The 17,984-nt window shown below is 44.9% G+C and overlaps 1 protein-coding gene across 2 annotated transcripts in view; it reads left to right on the top strand.

Annotated features, from left to right (window-relative positions):
• Nucleotides 1-17,984, top strand: part of LAMA3 (laminin subunit alpha 3) — a 233,763-nt gene that overhangs the window by 141,468 nt on the left and 74,311 nt on the right. For both annotated transcript variants that reach the window (XM_061170276.1, XM_061170275.1), the window contains exons 33-38: nucleotides 6,735-6,879; nucleotides 7,598-7,738; nucleotides 9,210-9,371; nucleotides 12,020-12,118; nucleotides 14,319-14,402; nucleotides 16,786-17,016. In XM_061170276.1, the coding sequence (XP_061026259.1) occupies nucleotides 6,735-6,879; nucleotides 7,598-7,738; nucleotides 9,210-9,371; nucleotides 12,020-12,118; nucleotides 14,319-14,402; nucleotides 16,786-17,016 (862 nt within the window). The remainder of the gene's footprint in view (nucleotides 1-6,734; nucleotides 6,880-7,597; nucleotides 7,739-9,209; nucleotides 9,372-12,019; nucleotides 12,119-14,318; nucleotides 14,403-16,785; nucleotides 17,017-17,984) is intronic.

The raw sequence follows: 17,984 nt of genomic DNA, 5'->3' as shown, positions 1-17,984 counted from the left end.
TGCCTTCCTTGGTCTCAGCTTCCTAATCTATAAAATGAAGCTTGGTAAAATCATCTCCAACTTCCCACCTAAATTTAAAACTCTGATTCTGTTTCTTCTTCAATCTCCGATTGTATCACGGAAAATATTACAAAAGTATATTGTATAAATGATAAAAAGTCCATTGTTTGGGACAACTCTATCGGGATTGTGGTCTTAAAGATGCTTATATTGATCAAAATTTCATTTTTTTTATAGCATCACAGTAATTGAATCAGATATAATAGCAATGGAAAAGTACATTTGCATCTGCTTTTAATAGTGGATGATTGTACCATCAGATTCTCTGAACAAACGAAAGAGCTAGAATAGCCTCAGAAGATTTTATCAATCAGTGACAGATACACAGATGCTGGAAATCACTGCTTTAAAAGACTATCGTCACGTCGATGACTTTCAAGACATTTTAAGATTAATTATAGGAGATGGCAGTTCACCTGGACGTCCAGTGAAACCACACGTGCAAACGTGCCTTTTCAGAAGAGCAGCAGCAAAAGGAAAGCCATTTTGGGGGGACCTCTATCTCAGCCAGTCTCACAGATTTACTAAATGTGTTAGATGGAGAAACAAAATACCAGAAAAGGTCGTAGACTTGGCATTCTGGGAACAGAAGTACTTCCAGCTCGGCAGAAATCCACGAGCCCTAACAACCTGGAGAAGCAATCCCTTTGATGCACCTCATCAAATAATAGGAATGGTACATTCCAGACGGCGTTCAGGCAGGTGCTGGGACACGGTGGTGAGCAGGGCGGATGGGGATGGACAGAGTTCAGAGTTCTCACTTACGTTTCCTCTGTCCCAGAGGCACCTACCCTTTAAAGTTCTTTAGAGGATTAAATATCCTGTGTGAAAACCCTTAGAGCAGTACCTGACACACACTTGCACCCAGTATTAGCTGTTGTTATTATTTGCCAAGCACTTGGCTGTCTGCCTTCTGCCCTTTATGCTTTGTCCTCCTGAAGCCCCACCCATTCTCCTGGCTTCAAGCACCCGACCCTTGATGATTCCCAGATCCAGAGCTCCAGTCCTGATGCCTGACAGCTGTCTTATCCCACATTCGTTGAAAATCAGTTCTACCTGGGTTCCCCTATTGCCTTTCCTTAGGGGGGGCCTTGGCGGACAAGTCCCCTGACCTCTTTGAGCTCCTGTGCCCTCACATGTATAATGAAGTGTTAGATTAGATGATCTTTAAGGGCCCTCTCAACTCCTAAATTCTACACTGAGTCCATATCTGAAACCCTTGCCATTGTCTTGCCTTTCAGGCCATTCCTCTCTTTGAATTTTTTAAAAAGATTCTACGTATTGGTGACAGCCTCCCCCTGGTCCCCAAAGCCTGAAATCTCAGCATCACCTTAGAGTCAATTCCTTTTTCCTACAGTCACTCAGGTGTCAACTTCTAACAAAGTGTGTATTATCCCCCTTCCTTCGATGGCCCCCTGCAGGTACTTCCACCCGGTGAAGTCCTTTTTTACCACTTCCTGTGTGAATGGTCTTAGTCTCCCAATTGACCTTCCTTTTCCTGGCTTCCTTCCTTCCTTCCTTCCTTCCTTTCTCCTTAATTGAAGGGGAATATGCTAGTACACAATTATACTGGGATTTAAAAATCGATTTTCTCCATAATTTTGTTATTAGTGCATAGAGAATGTTGATAAATGCACATATGTGTGTGATTTCATCTTCTTGGTGTGTGGGGTTTTTTAAAAACTAGGATGAAACATTTTCTTCAGTCCCTGTGATTTTTTTTTTTTTTTTGGCTTTAAATTCTACTTTATCGGTTAGTATGTTTTATGACTCAAACCATATCCAGCGCCTACTCCAGTTTGGGTGCTGTGCTTCGTGCCAAAGGCACACATACCTGCTAACGAGAGGTCATGGTCTGGTAGGGGAACCTCTACTAATCAATAATGACAGTGCAGTATAATGAGTGCCGTATTGTGTGCAGGCTGCTGGGGAGTGGAAGTGGCTCTGACTGGCACCACGTCCATCACATTACTCTTTGCATAAGAACCTTCCTCAAGTCTCCACTGTCTGAGAAAATAAAGACCAGCTTTCCGTGGTGATCTGGCCCCCACTTACCCTAACTTAAGCCTTTTTTCAGCTTCTCTGGTTTTTCTCACTTTCTCTAAACACTATTTGCCTAAGTTCAGTTCTTCAGTTATCAGTTCTCCTTTCCCCTCTTCTGTTACCCCCAAATTATCCACATCCTTCAAAGATTCTGTATGAAAGGTACAAATGCAAAGAAGGCATGAAGCCGCTGCAAGCCCACAGAGGTACCCTTGTCATCTCATTGACGAAAGCTAGTTCTAAGCTTAGCCATCCCATCTCTCACGTGATTACGTAACTTTCTGCATCTCTATGTCCCATGTCCTCAGTGAAAATGCACGAAGGTCAAGACTGGCTTATTCTACTTTTTCCCCTCCCTCCCATGTCCCCTAAAACGAGGATGTGTATATATCAATAGAAGGCACTCAGTAATTATAGGATGAATAAATGAATGAATATAAGGTAGACTTTAGATTCTAGATTAAAACTGCGCTTGAATGGAATACAATATTAAGGGACCCGTGGTATTTAATGAGCAAAGGGTAGAGTTCACCCTAATGCCTGACTTTCTGGTGACCTGTGAGACACACGAGCACCCACACACGTGCAGGTGTCATTGCATAATGTTTGGCCCTGAGCTCATTGCCATGGAGATGACTTCACTTGACCCGCATCCTCGGTGCTGCTACTCTGCACCTCCTGGCAGCAGCAACTGGAACCTTCTTGCCGTTGCAGGAAGGGCAGCTCCTCCGGTAGCACAGCGTCTCCCTGGAGGAGTGTGCAAGGTCAGGCTGACTTTAGGTCATTTTTAAAAGACATTCAGCCAGACTTTGAGGAGGAAGTTTCCTTTTTATTCCCTGTGGTCATGGCACCACCCAAAACTCCTTTGGTTGCCTGTTTTTGCACAGGATTCATGTGTTCAATGCTCTCGGCGTTGCATTACACAGAATCCAGACATCGTATTTTCCATGTTGTGGTGAACCCTTGCCCATCAGTCCCACCCGCGGTCCTTGGGTTCAGCTCCCAGGCCACTGCTGCTATCACTCTGTTCAGCTTTCTGCTTTTTTCTATCCACTCCTCTGTGCTCAGTTGCTACCTACGTGCTGAGTGAGGCTCAGCACTTCATCCCATGTTACCGGCGCGGTTACACCCTCTCTGCCCAGCTCTCCCTCCCACCACGTCATCCCACGGACGCCCTGAAATAAACAGGCAGACGTTTCTCCTGGTCTCGATAAGTGGCTTGTGCAGCTGTCCACTCTGCATAATATTCCCCTTCCTTTCTTTTCCAATGAAGTGAAAATATGAGAAGGAGGCTCTCATCTGCCTGTCCTCACCTTCAAGGCCCGGGTCCAGGTCAACGCTCAGGGTCACTTGTCCCCCGGAGGCACTCAGGGTGTGAGAGGCTCGTGGGCACCAGCCTTCCGTTAATGCACCTGTTGGCCAGCAGCCCTGTGTTTTTGCTCAAAGAAGCATCCTGGACTTCAGGACGACAGGCTGCCTGGATGGCACTTTGTGACAAGAGCGCCGTGCACAGCATCCTTTTCCTCACTGCCAGGTGGGAGGAGCAGGGAACACCCAGGCTAAGTCAGGTCATTGCCAAAGTTCCTCCTCTGATGTAGGTTTCTTCTTCCAGTCACTTTTATCTGGAGGGGTTATCTGTACTCTCCCTTCCCATCTCTCCCACCGGAGGTCTTGTGCTCCAGAAACAGGGAGTCATCTGGGAACAGTCAATTTTCTGCTGGCCCGTGATTGCATTTAGTTTGGGATCCACAAAAAGAGAGTAGGTGTTATTAACCTGGGCCTAGGAACAAAATTGTGTGTGCTAGAAAGAGAGAGAGAGAGAGAGAGGTGATGTAACCTGTGAGTGGGTGGAAGTACTTTTCTGAGAAGATGGCCCATAGTTTCTCCAGCTTCCCAGAGGGTCCCTGACCTCTTCCAGAGTTTGCAGTCCAGAGTTTGCAGCAATCGCTCCAAGCAGACTGCTTCCACCTTCCGCCTAAAGCACTAGAGGTGTGATTTGGAGAATACTTTTCTTCCTCAGGGAAACAGTCTCTGCAGGTATCAGGTAGGGAGGGAGATGAGCGGGTGGGGCTGTGCGGAATGAGATTTGACCTATCAGCAGGCCTTGCAGGTAAAAGTGATTTTGTCTTTTTAGGTGTGGTGAGTGGGATAAAGGGAAACACATCTGCTCCCCTTAGCTGATACCATAACAGGAGTAATGATAGCAAATACTTATGTGTGCACGGCACTCTTCTAAGGTTTTTAGATTTTTATTTTATTTAATTCTCACGGTAATCCTATGAAGTGGGTATTATGAGCTACTTTTACAGATGAGGAAAGTCAGTTGTAAAGAGATTAATTGCTCGAGCTTCCTGTAAGTAGCAGAGTTGGGATTCAAACCTAGGCCGCCTGGTCCCAAGTTTGTGTTCTTAATCACGTACAGAATTCTTTACTTAATTATAAGCAGATATTTGCCAAAGGCAAACTTACTGGGATATAAAGTTATATTTGTCTTTTTTGGGGATGGTTCCTGGGGTGAGATTATTTTTTAAATTCAAGTATAGTTGATGCATGATATTATATAAACTACAGGTGTACAATATAGTGATTCACAATTTTTAAAGGTTATACTACACTTACAGTTACTATAAAATATTGCCTGTATTTCCTGTGTTGTACACCATATCCTTACAGCTTATTTTATACATAATAGTTTGTACCACTTACTCCCCCACTTCCCTCTCTCCACTGATAGCCACCAGTTTGTTCTCTACATCTGGGAGTCTGCTTCTTTTTTGTTATATTCACTAGTTTGTTGTATTTTTTAGATTCCATATATAAATGAGATGATACAGTATTTGCATTTCTCTGTCTGACTTATTTCACTTAGCAGAACGCTCTCCAAGTCCATCCATGTTGCTGCAGATGACAAGATTTCATTCCTTTTTATGGCTGAGTAGTATTCCATTGTATATAGATACCATATCTTCATTATCCTCGAGTGAGATAGGTGATAGCTTACATTTGGTAGCAAGTTAACGATAAAATATTTCAAATCAGATTATACTCCTAACAGTGTAATAGAAAGCAGATTTCCTAATACTTTCTTGGGACCGACGAGAAAAAATTAGTATGTAGATCCATCAGGCTTCAGCTGTGGAGCTCAGTGACCAAGCTGCCTCTTCCTCTCCTCACCTCTTGGGTGTTGGGCTTCTCAGCCCTGAGAAGCCTCTAGTGTTTTCTCAGCCAGTCTTATGCTCAGAGCTCCCTGGAGCCTCCTTGGAGCCCAGCCCCACTCAGGCCATTTCCCTCCTCCCTCCCTGCTCCACTGTCCAGCCAGACCACTGGGGGTCCTCCTTGCCTTCTGTCCCCTCACCCAGACCACGACGAGCCCCAGCATCGTCACCCTAAGATAGTTTGGAACCCATCCCCCCATCCATACTGAGTACCTCTGCCCTCGTTCGGCCCCCTCATCTACCTGCTGTGGAACCGATCTCAGCTCAGTCCTTCACACACAGCCAACCGCCCTCCTTCCTCTCTGAAAGCTTTTCAAGATGACGGTGGTCCTGGGAGGCAGCGGCTACTGCTTCCCATCTCCCGCAGACGAGAAAGCAAGGCCTTGAGAAGTTGGATAACTTGCTGAGACGCTGTCTCTAATACATGTGAGAGCTGGGGTGGAACTCCAGCCAGTCCGCCTTCAGTGTGCAGGGCTCAGCCCCGCGCTCCAGGGCCCCGGGACAGTGTCACAATGGCCAGCACCTCCGTCCACATGAGCCGGCCCCCTCCCGCCTCTCCAGGCTTGTGGTTCAGCATCCCTGCTCATACCCCTGCTCCAGGAGCACCCGCTGCGTTCCCTGCACACGCCAAGCCGTGTCCCCCTGTTCCTGCTGTCTGGGACGCCTGCCCCACCTCCTACCCTGGGACACTTGGCCTTTTACACTCAGCTCAGGCATCAACTTCTCCAGGGATGCTGGGTCCGAGATGGCCCTCTAACCCCTGTTTAGATCCTGTGTGTATATCGTTCACATTTCCACCTCAACACTTATCTTAAGAGCTCTCAGGCCCAGGGACTGTGTCCTTCTGTGCACCCCAGAGCCTAGTACCAAGCCTGGCCCTTGGAATCACATCAATGATGTTCATTGTTGTTTTTTTTTAATTAAGGTATAACTGACATGTAACATTATTTTAGTTTCAGGTGTATACATAATGATTCGATATTTGTGTACATTGTGAAATGATCACCACGGTAAGTCTAGTTAGCACCCATCACCGTACATAGTTACAAGTTCTTTTTTCTCATGATAAGTATTTTTAAGATTTACTCTCTTACCAACTTTCAAATATGCAATGCGGTGTTATTAACGATAGTCGCCATGCTGTACATGACATCCCAGGACCTGTTCATTTTATAACTGGAAGTGTGTATCTTTTGACTCTTTTCATCATCAGGATGACGGTCACCTTGAGCTATTTTGTGTGAGTGCCTTGTATCCGCTTCTCTCCCTTCTGCCTTGGACGCTAGCACCCCGTGGACAGGCCCTGTGTCTATTTAACTGGCTTCATACAGCAACTGCTCTGCGGCAGTGCAGGTCAGCTCTAGAAGTGTGTGTAGAAAGATGACGAGGACGTTTGCTTTCTTTGCTTAAGTACAGATGCAAGCCCAGAATCACAGGGCGGCAGTGTGACCGGTGTGCTTCCGGCTTCTACCGCTTCCCTGAGTGCCTCCCCTGCCAATGCAACAGAGATGGGACTGAGCCAGCAGCCTGTGACATGGGGACAGGGTCTTGTCTCTGCAAGGTAAGACAGAATGTGCAACGCTGGAGAGGTCGGCCACTGACCATTGTGGAGGGTCTTCATGCTGAGTCATTGTATAAAAATCGGTGGGAAATGGGGTTGACCCAAGATAGATTTCCATAATGACTATGGCATTTTCTAGTCATTCTCATTGGATAGAAATAGTTAGAAGCGAAGACCTCCCCCCCGCCCCCTCACTGCTCTTGTCCTTTGAAGAGGCCACAGACCTCCTTAAGAATCTGATGACAGATATATACTGTCTTCAGAAAAATCGACACAGACGTTTGTCTGTAATTTCAAGAGGTATGTGGGTTCCCCTGAAGCCTATTCCTGTCCCATGCACCCCAGGTTAATCATCTCTGCTCCAAGGCGTTCTGCAGGGTGTAGGAGAGCTCCCGAGTCCCAGTGGATGTTCTAAAGTGGTAGTAAGTGGGATGAACCTGTCCCCCCCATATTGTGAATCCTCTGGTGCTCTTTCTCTACCTTCAGGTTGCCAAAGGGCATCTTATGAAATTCAGGAAATCCTCTCTTCCATTTGTACATGGTATACAAGTTTAAATCATTAATGTGGTAAAAAGCTTAACAGCCATGTAACTTTGGATGCTTTGTTAGCATCCATGTTCTATCATCTTATGTTGATACTTAATTTGTGCACGTAGCTCTCTTCAATCAGAGAACCTTTAGAAGGAATGATCTCTCGTTTCATGTTTTTCTTCAATAGGAAAATGTAGAAGGTACAGAATGTAACGTGTGTCAGGAAGGGTCATTCTACCTGGACCCAGCGAACCCCAAAGGTTGTACCAGCTGCTTTTGTTTCGGAGTCAGTCATCGTTGTCACAGCTCGCATAAGAGAAGAGCTAAGGTAGGCAGGGCATTAGACTCCTTTTGTTTTTATTTAGTACTTCCAAATGAGGAAGTAATGCATTGGCATGAAACATGAAGGGTTGTGGGGTTTGTAGCATCTTGCTTGGTTAGAATGTTAAGTGTTGTGCTCGCTGGTCCTCAGCCTGCAGTGTTCTGTCCCCAGATGTCCTCATGTCTCTCAGTTCATCAGCTCTCTGCTCAAGTGTCTCAAGTGCTTAGAGATGCCATCCCTCACTCTGTGGCTTCACCCTTCTCTGTGTACTTCATAGCATGTATCACAGTTGTAAAGGTTGTTTATTACGTATCTATTTTCTCCACCACTCACATGTAAGCTCCTTGATACAATCCCAGTGCCTTGAGCAGGATCTGGAACATAGTAGATGCTCAATAAAAACTCATTAAACAAATGGAGTTAGTTGTTCTTGCCCCTCGTTTCTTCTTATCTGCTTATCTTCCTGTTTTACTTTCCTTCTCACCTGTTTTAACCACATCTTGTCTTTAGCCACTTGTAAAATTAACTCCAGGAAACTAAAACTTTTGTTGCCTTCATGATTCCATGAACCACTAGTCTCATGCTTGCTTTCTTGTGTGACATGTCTTAATGTCCAACAAGTACTCAAAGAAAGATTATTTTCTCTATTTTATTGCCTGCCTCCTGAAAGGAATGCAGGCTTGTAATTGGAAAAAAAAAAAAAAATTAGTTTGTAAATCCACCCTGAAGTCTCCTCTTCTTACCCTCAGGGGAACCCGGAAGCATTATTCTGAATCTATGTCTTGTCAGTTCCTTCTTTTTCTTCCCCTCATAGTTTAACTCCTGGCTTCCTTTGTGATCTGGGGAATATTTAATTTTGATGCTCCTTGGGACTTCCCTGGTGGTCCAGTGTCTAAGACTCCATGCTCCCAATGCAGGGGGCCTGGGTTCGATCCCTGGTCAGGGAACTAGATCCCACATGCCACAACTAAGAGTTCTCATGCTGCAACTAAAGATCCTGCCTGCCGCAACTTAAGACCCAACGCAGCCCAATAAGTAAATAAATATTTTAAAATAATAATAATTTTGATGCTCCATTTAGAGAAAAATAATGACAGCAGTCCACTGTATTCCACATCACATTTTCTAAGGAGCTCACCATTAAAATGTGCCCACAGTCCTAGTTATTATTCACACCCTTATTTGTGTATTATTTGAATATTTATTGAACACCTACTAAATGTCAGGAACCAGGATGCGTGCTGGGCTACAAGGATAAGTCCCACGTGCATCTGGTCACTACCCTTTGAGAATTCCTAGTTGCGATGGGTCAGGTTGGGGCTGAGTTTTAGTGGGCTCCCTCACTGGAGTCAGACACGGGAAGAGATACCGGAGGGAAGCCTTTGCAGTAAGGTGGCTGCCCCACGGCTCTTTCTACTCTGCATAATTCAACCATCGCCAAAGACGCCATGGGCACACGTTTCCATCTGTGTTTCAGTTTGTGGATATGATGGGCTGGCGCCTGGAGACGGCGGACGGAGTGGACATCCCCGTCTCCTTCAACCCGGGCAGCAGCAGCGTGGTGGCCGACCTCCAGGAGCTGCCCTCAACGGTTCACAGCGCGTCGTGGGTCGCCCCTCCTTCCTACCTGGGGGACAAGGTAACCATGTCCTGCTGTCCTCCCGCGCTCTTGCTGGACCTCCTCCATCACTGCACGGGCATCATTTACTGGATGTCTGGAAGGAAGGTTCCGGAAGTTCAGGTTACTAAAACTGAAGAACTTCGGTTAATCACAAATGCAGAAGATGGAGAGGCTGAGGGTGTACGGGCCTCAGGGGCCCACATGGTTGCTCACCAGCAAAGGAAATCCTGCACCAGGTTCTTCCTGATTTTCACTTAATGCCAAAGAATTTTCCTCTGGGGAAATAACCATTTAAATAATATCTGCCGCAAATGGCACATGTATGCTTTTAAATGCCAGTGCTGAGAATTCTTTGTTTTAAAGCAGAAGAAGGGCCCCTTGTCAGGAAAACAAAAGCTGAAAGTGACTCATGAGCTTATTAAAAGAAGCACAGGATCCAGTGACAGCATGGCTTTCATTAGTAGAGTCATGTGTGGTTATGAATACATTTTATTTCTTTTTTTAAAATTTTTATTGGAGTATAGTTGATTTACAATGTTGTGTTAGTTTCAGGTGTACAGCAGAGTGGATCAGTTATACATATACATATACCCACTCTTTTTTTAGATTCTTTTCCCATATAGGTCATTACAGAGTATTGAGTAGAGTTCCCTGTGCTGTACAGTAAGTCCTTATTAGTTATCTATTTTATATGTAGTAGTGTGTGTATGTCACAGATGTAAAAAACAAACTTATGGTTACCAAGGGGGGAAGGGGGAGAAGAGGGATAAACTGGGAGACTGGGAGTCATGTGTGGTTAGACGCTCCTTGGGGAGCTTATAAAGGAGTTGCTTTTCCTTTGCTGCGTAAATTATTATTCCAGGATCTGACCACCTACACTCATTTATACGGACATAAGTGTGAGCATCCCATAGAAGCATCCTCAGGTGACATATGCACCTGGTGGCCCAGGATAGAGCTTTGGAGAAGGGGTGGAATTCACAGAGCCCAGCCCAAGCGATGCCGTAGTCTCACATCTACAATGACTAAATATTCGGCCCTTGTCAGCCTGAGCTCTCTGATTCTGTCTTCAGGTTGAAGGACTATGGATTTTGACCTCTGAGCGTGGGGAATGTTGCTCCTTTCATATGACCCCACTTCTCCCTCACGTGATATGCCTCTTCACGTCCACATGGCGCGCCCTGTACTTACTGGTCATCTAGTCCTGGCTAACAAATGACCCACAAACTTGGAAGCTTAAAGCAACAGACCATTATTTTCTTGCCCAGTTTCCATGGATCAGGAATCCAGGAGTCGATGGCTCGGGGTCTCTCATGGGGTTGTGGTCAAGCTGTCAGCCAGGGCTGCAGGCATCTGGGACTGGAGGATCCACTTCCAAGCTCACTGGCGTGGTTGTCAGCAGGCCAGTGTTCCTGGCTGGCTGGTGGTCAGAGGCCTCCGTTCCTATTCACGTGAGGTGCACCATAGGCTGCCTGAGGGTCCTCATGACATGGCAGCTGGCTTCCTCCAAAGCAAATGAGAGAGAGAGAAAGAGGTGGGTGGGAGGGGAGAGGAGAGAGAAGGAGAGAGACAGGGAGGGAGAACAACATTTTTGTAACCTAATTTCAGAAATGACACACCCTCACTTCTAACCTATTCTGTTCATTAGAACCCAGTCACAAAGCCCAACCCACACTCCGAGAGGAGAATTAAGCTCACCTCTTGAAAGCAAGAATATCAAAGAATATGTAGACATATTTTTAACCTTCTCAGCCCATCAAAAAGGCAATACTTAATCTCAGTAAGATGATTCAAGATGTTACCTTGGAATACTTCCAGATTCTAAGGTCATAACTCTCTGAAGCTGTGTAGGCTGTAGATTCTAGGGAAGAACTTCAGTGGATTGGGAGCCCTGAAGGGCTGCCTCTCCTCCCTGCTCCAGCTTGTTTGCATCTCCAGTAACGGTATTTTGTCTGCCTTCCCTGAGATGATGTTGCCTCTGATTTCTATCCTTCGGTCACTCCTTCCTTCTTGATCAGTTTTCACTTTAAGAGTGGGAGATATCAGGACCAGAGGTGAAGTTGCTGTCTAAAAAACCCATGATCATTCACCTCCGTGTTTCCACCACCATCATGCTGCGGAGGCAGCACTGAGAGGAGGCCCATATACCTGGTGGTACAGGCGAACATGGCTTATGCATCCAGGAGAATGCAGAATCACTTAGGAAATATTCACCATCTGCCCTCAGGGGAAGTTTTTTTTGACAATTTATTTTTAGAGGTTCATTTTGTGACTGATAGATATTAACCACGTCTCTCCATTAAATAGGAAAGCAATGGCCTAGATTTCTTAGAATAGCTGTGGATTAAATAGACATTTTGGTTTAGTCATCATCTAGAATAAAAGGATCTTATTTGTTTCTGCGTGACTATTTTTCTTTTTAACAGAAGTATCTTCTTGCTTGTAAAACTCAATCATGTTCGTATTAAACATCTTAATTGATATAAAATGGTATAAAGTAGAAAGTTAAAATACCATCTTCAATTCCACTCAGTAGAAATGACCAGTGTTAACAGGCTGATTGTGTATCTTTCCAGATCTATGTGCCAATGTACTTCGTAGATGAGTTAATGTTGCCATGTTCTCTTTTAATGCTTGTGCTATTAATCCTACTGTTTCAATTTCAGGTTTCCTCATATGGTGGCTACCTCACCTACCAGATCAAGTCCTTTGGACTGCCTGGTGACATGGTTCTTCTGGAAAAGAAGCCAGATGTGCAGCTCACTGTAGGTGTCAGAACACGACCCAAGTAGCAGAGAGTGGCGGTTGCAATTGGTGCCAATCCAATTTTAGGACATCTTGATAAGTGGCCTACAGAAAGTTTGGCTTAAGTCATTTCCAGTATTTTGTAGAAACTCAAAGGGAAGTTTAGAGCATGCAGCACCTCCTCAGGATCCTTGGTCCCTGACCATCCCAGCCCCAAATGGTTTCTCTTTTCTTCCCTTCCAAAGAACTTAACCATCTCTCACTTGGAGTCTCACAATCACTGCCTCATCATAAACTTGTTTTATGTCTCTGTCTTTCAATTTTGTCTCACAAACGTTTTTGAGACCTCCCTGTTTGCAAAGTCACATTGCTGGGCTCATAAAGGACAGGTGATCCCTGTCCTCAAAAAAAAGTGTAACCAGGAGGGGAGATGAGAGAAATGACCAAAGACCTACAGTCCACTGAACAGTAAGCCTTTGAGACAAAGTCCAGACAAGAGTCTGTGGGAGCTGGAGTCCAAGTGGGGGCTTATGTAGTCGGTGCCCTCAGAAGACTTCATGGAAAAGGTTAGTTTTGAGCCACGCCTTTAAGAATGAGCGTGAGAGGAGAAACACCCTTCCCCTTCCCCGGCAGAGAGTAAGTTGAACCTAGACAGAGGAGCAGCCCTCCAGGGGTGAGCAGTCCAAGTTGGCTGTGTTATCAGCATGTGCCGGGCCATTGAAAACAAGCCCGGAAGGGTAGGAAGGGGGGTGTTTAATGCCATGATGAGGAATTTGGCCTGAGGTAGACAGTGGGGAGCCCCTTTGATTTTCTGAGAAGAGAAGTGACACCCGCATGCTATGTGCCAGGCACACAGTCCAGAACTGCAATCTGGAAAATTTCCTTGAGGTAAGGGGCAATATCATATCCTGCATTGAATCCCCTACAATGTACAGAACCTCACACATGGGGTGAGGTGCCATAGCCTGAACTCGTGCCATAATTAATGCGATGCAATTCCAGCTTCCTGAAGGGTTTTCTTGTGTCATTCACGGTATAAGAGGGGACTGGAAAATCCCACATGCCTCATGCCAGATGAGGGCCTCGCATTCTGGTAGCTTTTTGTGTTCAGGCATGGCCGTGTTGTGTTTTGTTTCTACTGGCACCCAAGTGTATTGAACTGTTGTTTTAAAAGGTTCTCAAAGGAACCTTTGCAAAACAACTTGACAAGGAAGCACTCAAGATTTTAGAGTTATAGTCTAAGGAAAAATAGTTCCACGATAAAAATACTGTTATGACATGTTGTATTTCAGCTTCATTATTTTTGCAGAGCATCTCAAATTCAGGCCATTAGTATGCCTGTATTTTACTGCCTATATTGTTATGCAGACTGTTGGAATTCATGGAGAAGTGATGACCAAAATTTCTTCTTAATTTATCTTCAAACATGGAAAGTAATTTAGGCTCATGAAACATTTACTCCGCTGCTTTGTTCCAAACCACTGAAGTTAAAAGCCTATGGGCATGTTTCTTAGATTAAGGTTTTCAATTAGTGATCGCAGATAATGCTTTTCTTTCTGAAAACTGGCTCTAATGAATGAAACCCTTTGGGGTTTGGTGCTACAACAGAAAAGCTGTACTTCTGTGTGTGGGTGTGGGGTGAGAGTGCTGCTGGTGGGTGCTGACCCTCCCGTTGGACCCTCGAGAGCCGCCGTAATGGGGACAGGCGTGTGGAGGCTAAGTGAGCAGGGCTGGATCCTGCAGGGTATGGGCTGCAGGGCTAATTCCTCCCCCACGTGCCAGCTCTGCCTGCCGCTCCCTATCTATGCAGGCTGCACAGCCAGCCCCGCCAACCTTCTACCCTCCCCGCCCTCCCCACTAACCCACCCCCCAAAGCACTTTCTCGCTACCCATGCGGTCCTGTAGGCAGTAAGGAAACCAGCACCTCATGCATTGACTACAAAGCATCATTTAAAAAAAAAAACTGTTTCCATCTTTTTAAGCCACTTTCAGTCAAGAGAATTTTCCTGGTTTCCTATTTGTGAAAATGAACCGTGTTAGGGCTTATTATTCCATTTCCACGTTACTACTCCTTTTGCCAGTCGATTCATTTTGCAGCTACTTTTTTAGAGTCAGGCATCTCACGTAATGCAGATCCATAGACGTTTGTTCCTAGATCAATCATAAACCTCAAAATATCCCAACCAAGCCACTAACACGTTCATGTGTTTCTTTAAACAGGGTCAGCACATGTCCGTCATCTATGAGGAGCCAAATCACCCCCGGCCAGACCGGCTGCATCATGGGCGAGTGCAGGTGGTAGAGGTAATGGAAAAGCAAACATGAAATTCTTCTTGATGAGCCTTTTTGTCCCACGATTTAGTCCTTTCAAAGAGTTGTTTTTCTGACTTATTTTATGAATTTAAAATATTAACTATATTTATATAATTTAGATATCTAAGTTAAAAATATAAATTATATAAAATATACAGGGCTCCATCCTCACAGGGCTTTGTTGCACCATCTTTATGGCACTTAGCACTGTCTCTCCTGTTTTACACCTAAGTATCCTTGTTTTGTAAACTCTGTGAGTCTGTAAATGCTATGATGTAGCTCCCTGTCTTCCTCAGGCCTCCCTCAGTGCCTGGGACCTGGTGACTGTCCAACAAATGCTTGGGGTGAATAAAAAGAAAAGTCACAAAAACATCTAACACCAAAAGAAGTAAGAATAGTATAGCTAAATAAAGGAAAGCTCATCAAATTATAAAGCATTGTATTAAACCTACATGGTTACAATTATTCCTTTAGAGTGCTCCAATTATATTATTAAATATGTCCAGTGAGGATTAGTAAATATATCTTCAAGGTGATACTTTTTCAAGTACCTTGAACTCCCAGACACATTGTAACATTTCTGTACCTGTCCACCCAGTACAATGGAATACTATTTGGCAATAAATGGAACAAAGTATCGATACTTTCCACAATGTGGATGAACCTCAAAAACATTATACTGAGGGAAAGAAGCAAGACACAAAAGCCCATCTATTATGTGATTCTGTTTATATGAGAGAGGTGATGCCAGCAAAAATGGTGAAGAACCTGTTTCTCCTCCATAAAAGCAATGTGGCAGAAATGGTCAAAATCAACTATTTTAGAACTCTGACAATTAACCAAAGGCTTGTGGAATCTGAAAAGCATTTATTCAAGAAAAGTGGCTGAATCTTTTTCCAGTAAATGCACACTACTACATGATCTGCAGTTGGTTGAATTTGCGAATTTGTAACCACAGGTATGGAGAGCCAACTGTGAAGTTATACGCAGAATTTTGACTGCTCATAAGGTTGGCGCCCGCATTATTCAAGGGTCAACTCTATGTTCAGAAGAACTGAAAACAGGATTTTGAAGATATTTGCACACCCATGTTCATTGCAGCACTATTCGCGATAGCCAAAAGGTAGAAGCAACTGAAATGTCTATTGACAGGTAAATGGATGAAGAAAATGTGGCATGTACATACACTGGAATATAATCCAGCCTTCAAAATGAAGAAAATCCCGTCACATGCTAGAACATGAATGAAACTTGAGGACAGTACACTAAGTGAAATAAGCAAGTCACAAAAAGACAAATACTGTGTGATTCCACTTGTATGAGGTATTTAAAGTACTCAGATTCAGGGCTTCCCTGGTGGCGCAGTGGTTAAGAATCTGCCTGCCAATGCAGGGGACACGGGTTAAAGCCCTGGTCTGGGAAGATCCCACATGCCGTGGAGCAACTAAGCCTGTGCGCCACAACTACTGAGCCTGCGCTCTAGAGCGTGTGAGCCACAACTACTGAAGCCCACGCGCCTAGAGCCCGTGCTCTGCAACAAGAGAAGCCACCCAATGAGAAGCCTGTGCAACGGAATGAAGAGTAGCCCCCGCTCACCGCAACTAGAGAAAGCCCGCGCGCAGCAACGAAGACCCAACACAGCCAAAAATAAAAATAAATAAATTTATATTTAAAAAAAAGTACTCAGATTCATAGAAACACAAAGGAGAATGGTGGTTGCCAGGGGCTGCGGGAGGAGGAAACAGGAGTTATTGCTTAATAGGTGCAGAGTTTCAGTTTTGCAAGATGATAAACTTCTAAAGATCTGTTGCACAATGATTTAAATATAATTAACACTCTTGTACCCTACTGTTAAAAATGGTTAAGATGGTAAATTTTATGTTACATGTTATTTACCATCATAAAAATAAAATAATATGAATGTGTGTGTGCAAGAAAAGATTGTACTATCACAATTATGAACATTTAATGAATGATCTGAGCTGTGTGACTTATTCAGTTTCCATGTCTCTCTCCTGTATCTTTCTCACTCTTACTGCTTGCACAAATAAAAGTGCATTTTACAATAAGCCTAACACTGGGAAATCTGATTTCATTTTATTGCTCCTTATTTCCTGCCTTCATTTCTTCCCCCTTCCTCGTGGCCTTCTCCCTTCTTGGAAATAACCCAAGACATGTGACTTCTGAGTATAAATCCACTGTGTCTACTTACCTATCTTATTTTAGAATTTTTCCTAATGCATTTTATTTTATTTATTTTTCCCCTGATGCATTTTAAATGGCTTTATTGGATTCCTTCTGGCTGGCTGTCTCTGATAGGCCCTGGGAGTGAGCTTACCACAGGGAGACCTTGCCTCTCTGCTTTCACATGTAGGGAAACTTCAGACACGCCAGCAGCGGTGCCCCCGTGTCTCGGGAAGAGTTGATGATGGTGCTGTCTAGACTGCAAGGTGTGCACCTCCGGGGCCTCTACTTCACCGAGACACAGCGACTCAGCCTGAGCGGGGTGGGGCTGGAGGAGGCCTCGGAAACAGGAAGTGGACGTCGAGCACAGAACGTAGAGATGTGTGCCTGCCCCCCTGACTACACAGGTGACTCGTGTCAGGTAGGAAATGCTCCTAAACCATAAAATCCCCCCAGGGTCTCCTGTGGCTGGTGTTCCTGTCTGCTGCCCAGCACTGCTGGACGATTTGGGGCCCTCTGACCATCGAACAAATTTCTGCTGGGCTCTAGCTTCTATCTTACCTGGACCACTTGCAGGTATTAAATATGAAAAAGAAATCACAAATGTCTCAAAATCCATCGGAAAGCCACAGAAGCTCAGTGGATCCTGGGGGTTGCAGAAATCTGGACTTTCTGGGAAGCAGGAAGGACCCCGCCCATGGACATCCCAGTATGTGGGCCACTGCTTTCCCAGTAGCTGACCCAGGGTTCTCATGCCTTTCTCTAATCCAGAGCCTCCCTCCACCACCCGCCCCCAACAGTTATAGCCCACTGAATATCCTGATTATTCAAAGGAAATTGCAGTCCAAGTTTCCAGCTCACAGCAGATCTTCATTTGAGGCCCAGTCAACCTGACTGAATGAAACCATTTCATGTCTCAAACTGCAAATATGTTCTCTTCCTGAAGAGAGGGAAAAAAACCACAGTGGTTAGGACAATTAACAGGAAATAGCAAGCATTGTCATTCTGAGAATTCCAGACATGCCTCGGATGTTGATTTAACGACATCCTTCACTTTCCATCCTGACCCCTGGATTGCAGAAAACCCCAAGGTGATCTGCACGTCAGTTTCTTTTTTAACCTGCAAATACAATATATTTGCAGGTTAAAATATAATATACCCACCGTGGTTTTCTCAGGACTCCTGCCATGTAACTTTTAGACCACAGGTGCTTCTATTCTTCTTCCCCCTGACTTCTCCCTCTTTTCTAGCCCGATTAAAAGAAATCCAGAGCCCAAGGGGAAGAGAGGGACCTCTGGATTACCACCCTCCTGCCAGGGCGTGTCCTTGGCGCATGACTCAGCCTGTGATTTACAGCGGCCTGTGCTGTCTGGGGGGTGAGGTGGGTA

The sequence above is a fragment of the Eubalaena glacialis genome, chromosome 15 (genome assembly GCF_028564815.1).
Source record: "Eubalaena glacialis isolate mEubGla1 chromosome 15, mEubGla1.1.hap2.+ XY, whole genome shotgun sequence".
NCBI classification, from domain to species: Eukaryota; Metazoa; Chordata; class Mammalia; order Artiodactyla; family Balaenidae; genus Eubalaena; species Eubalaena glacialis.
Note: the sequence above shows the minus strand (reverse complement) of the source record. Positions and strands in the feature narration are given on the sequence as shown.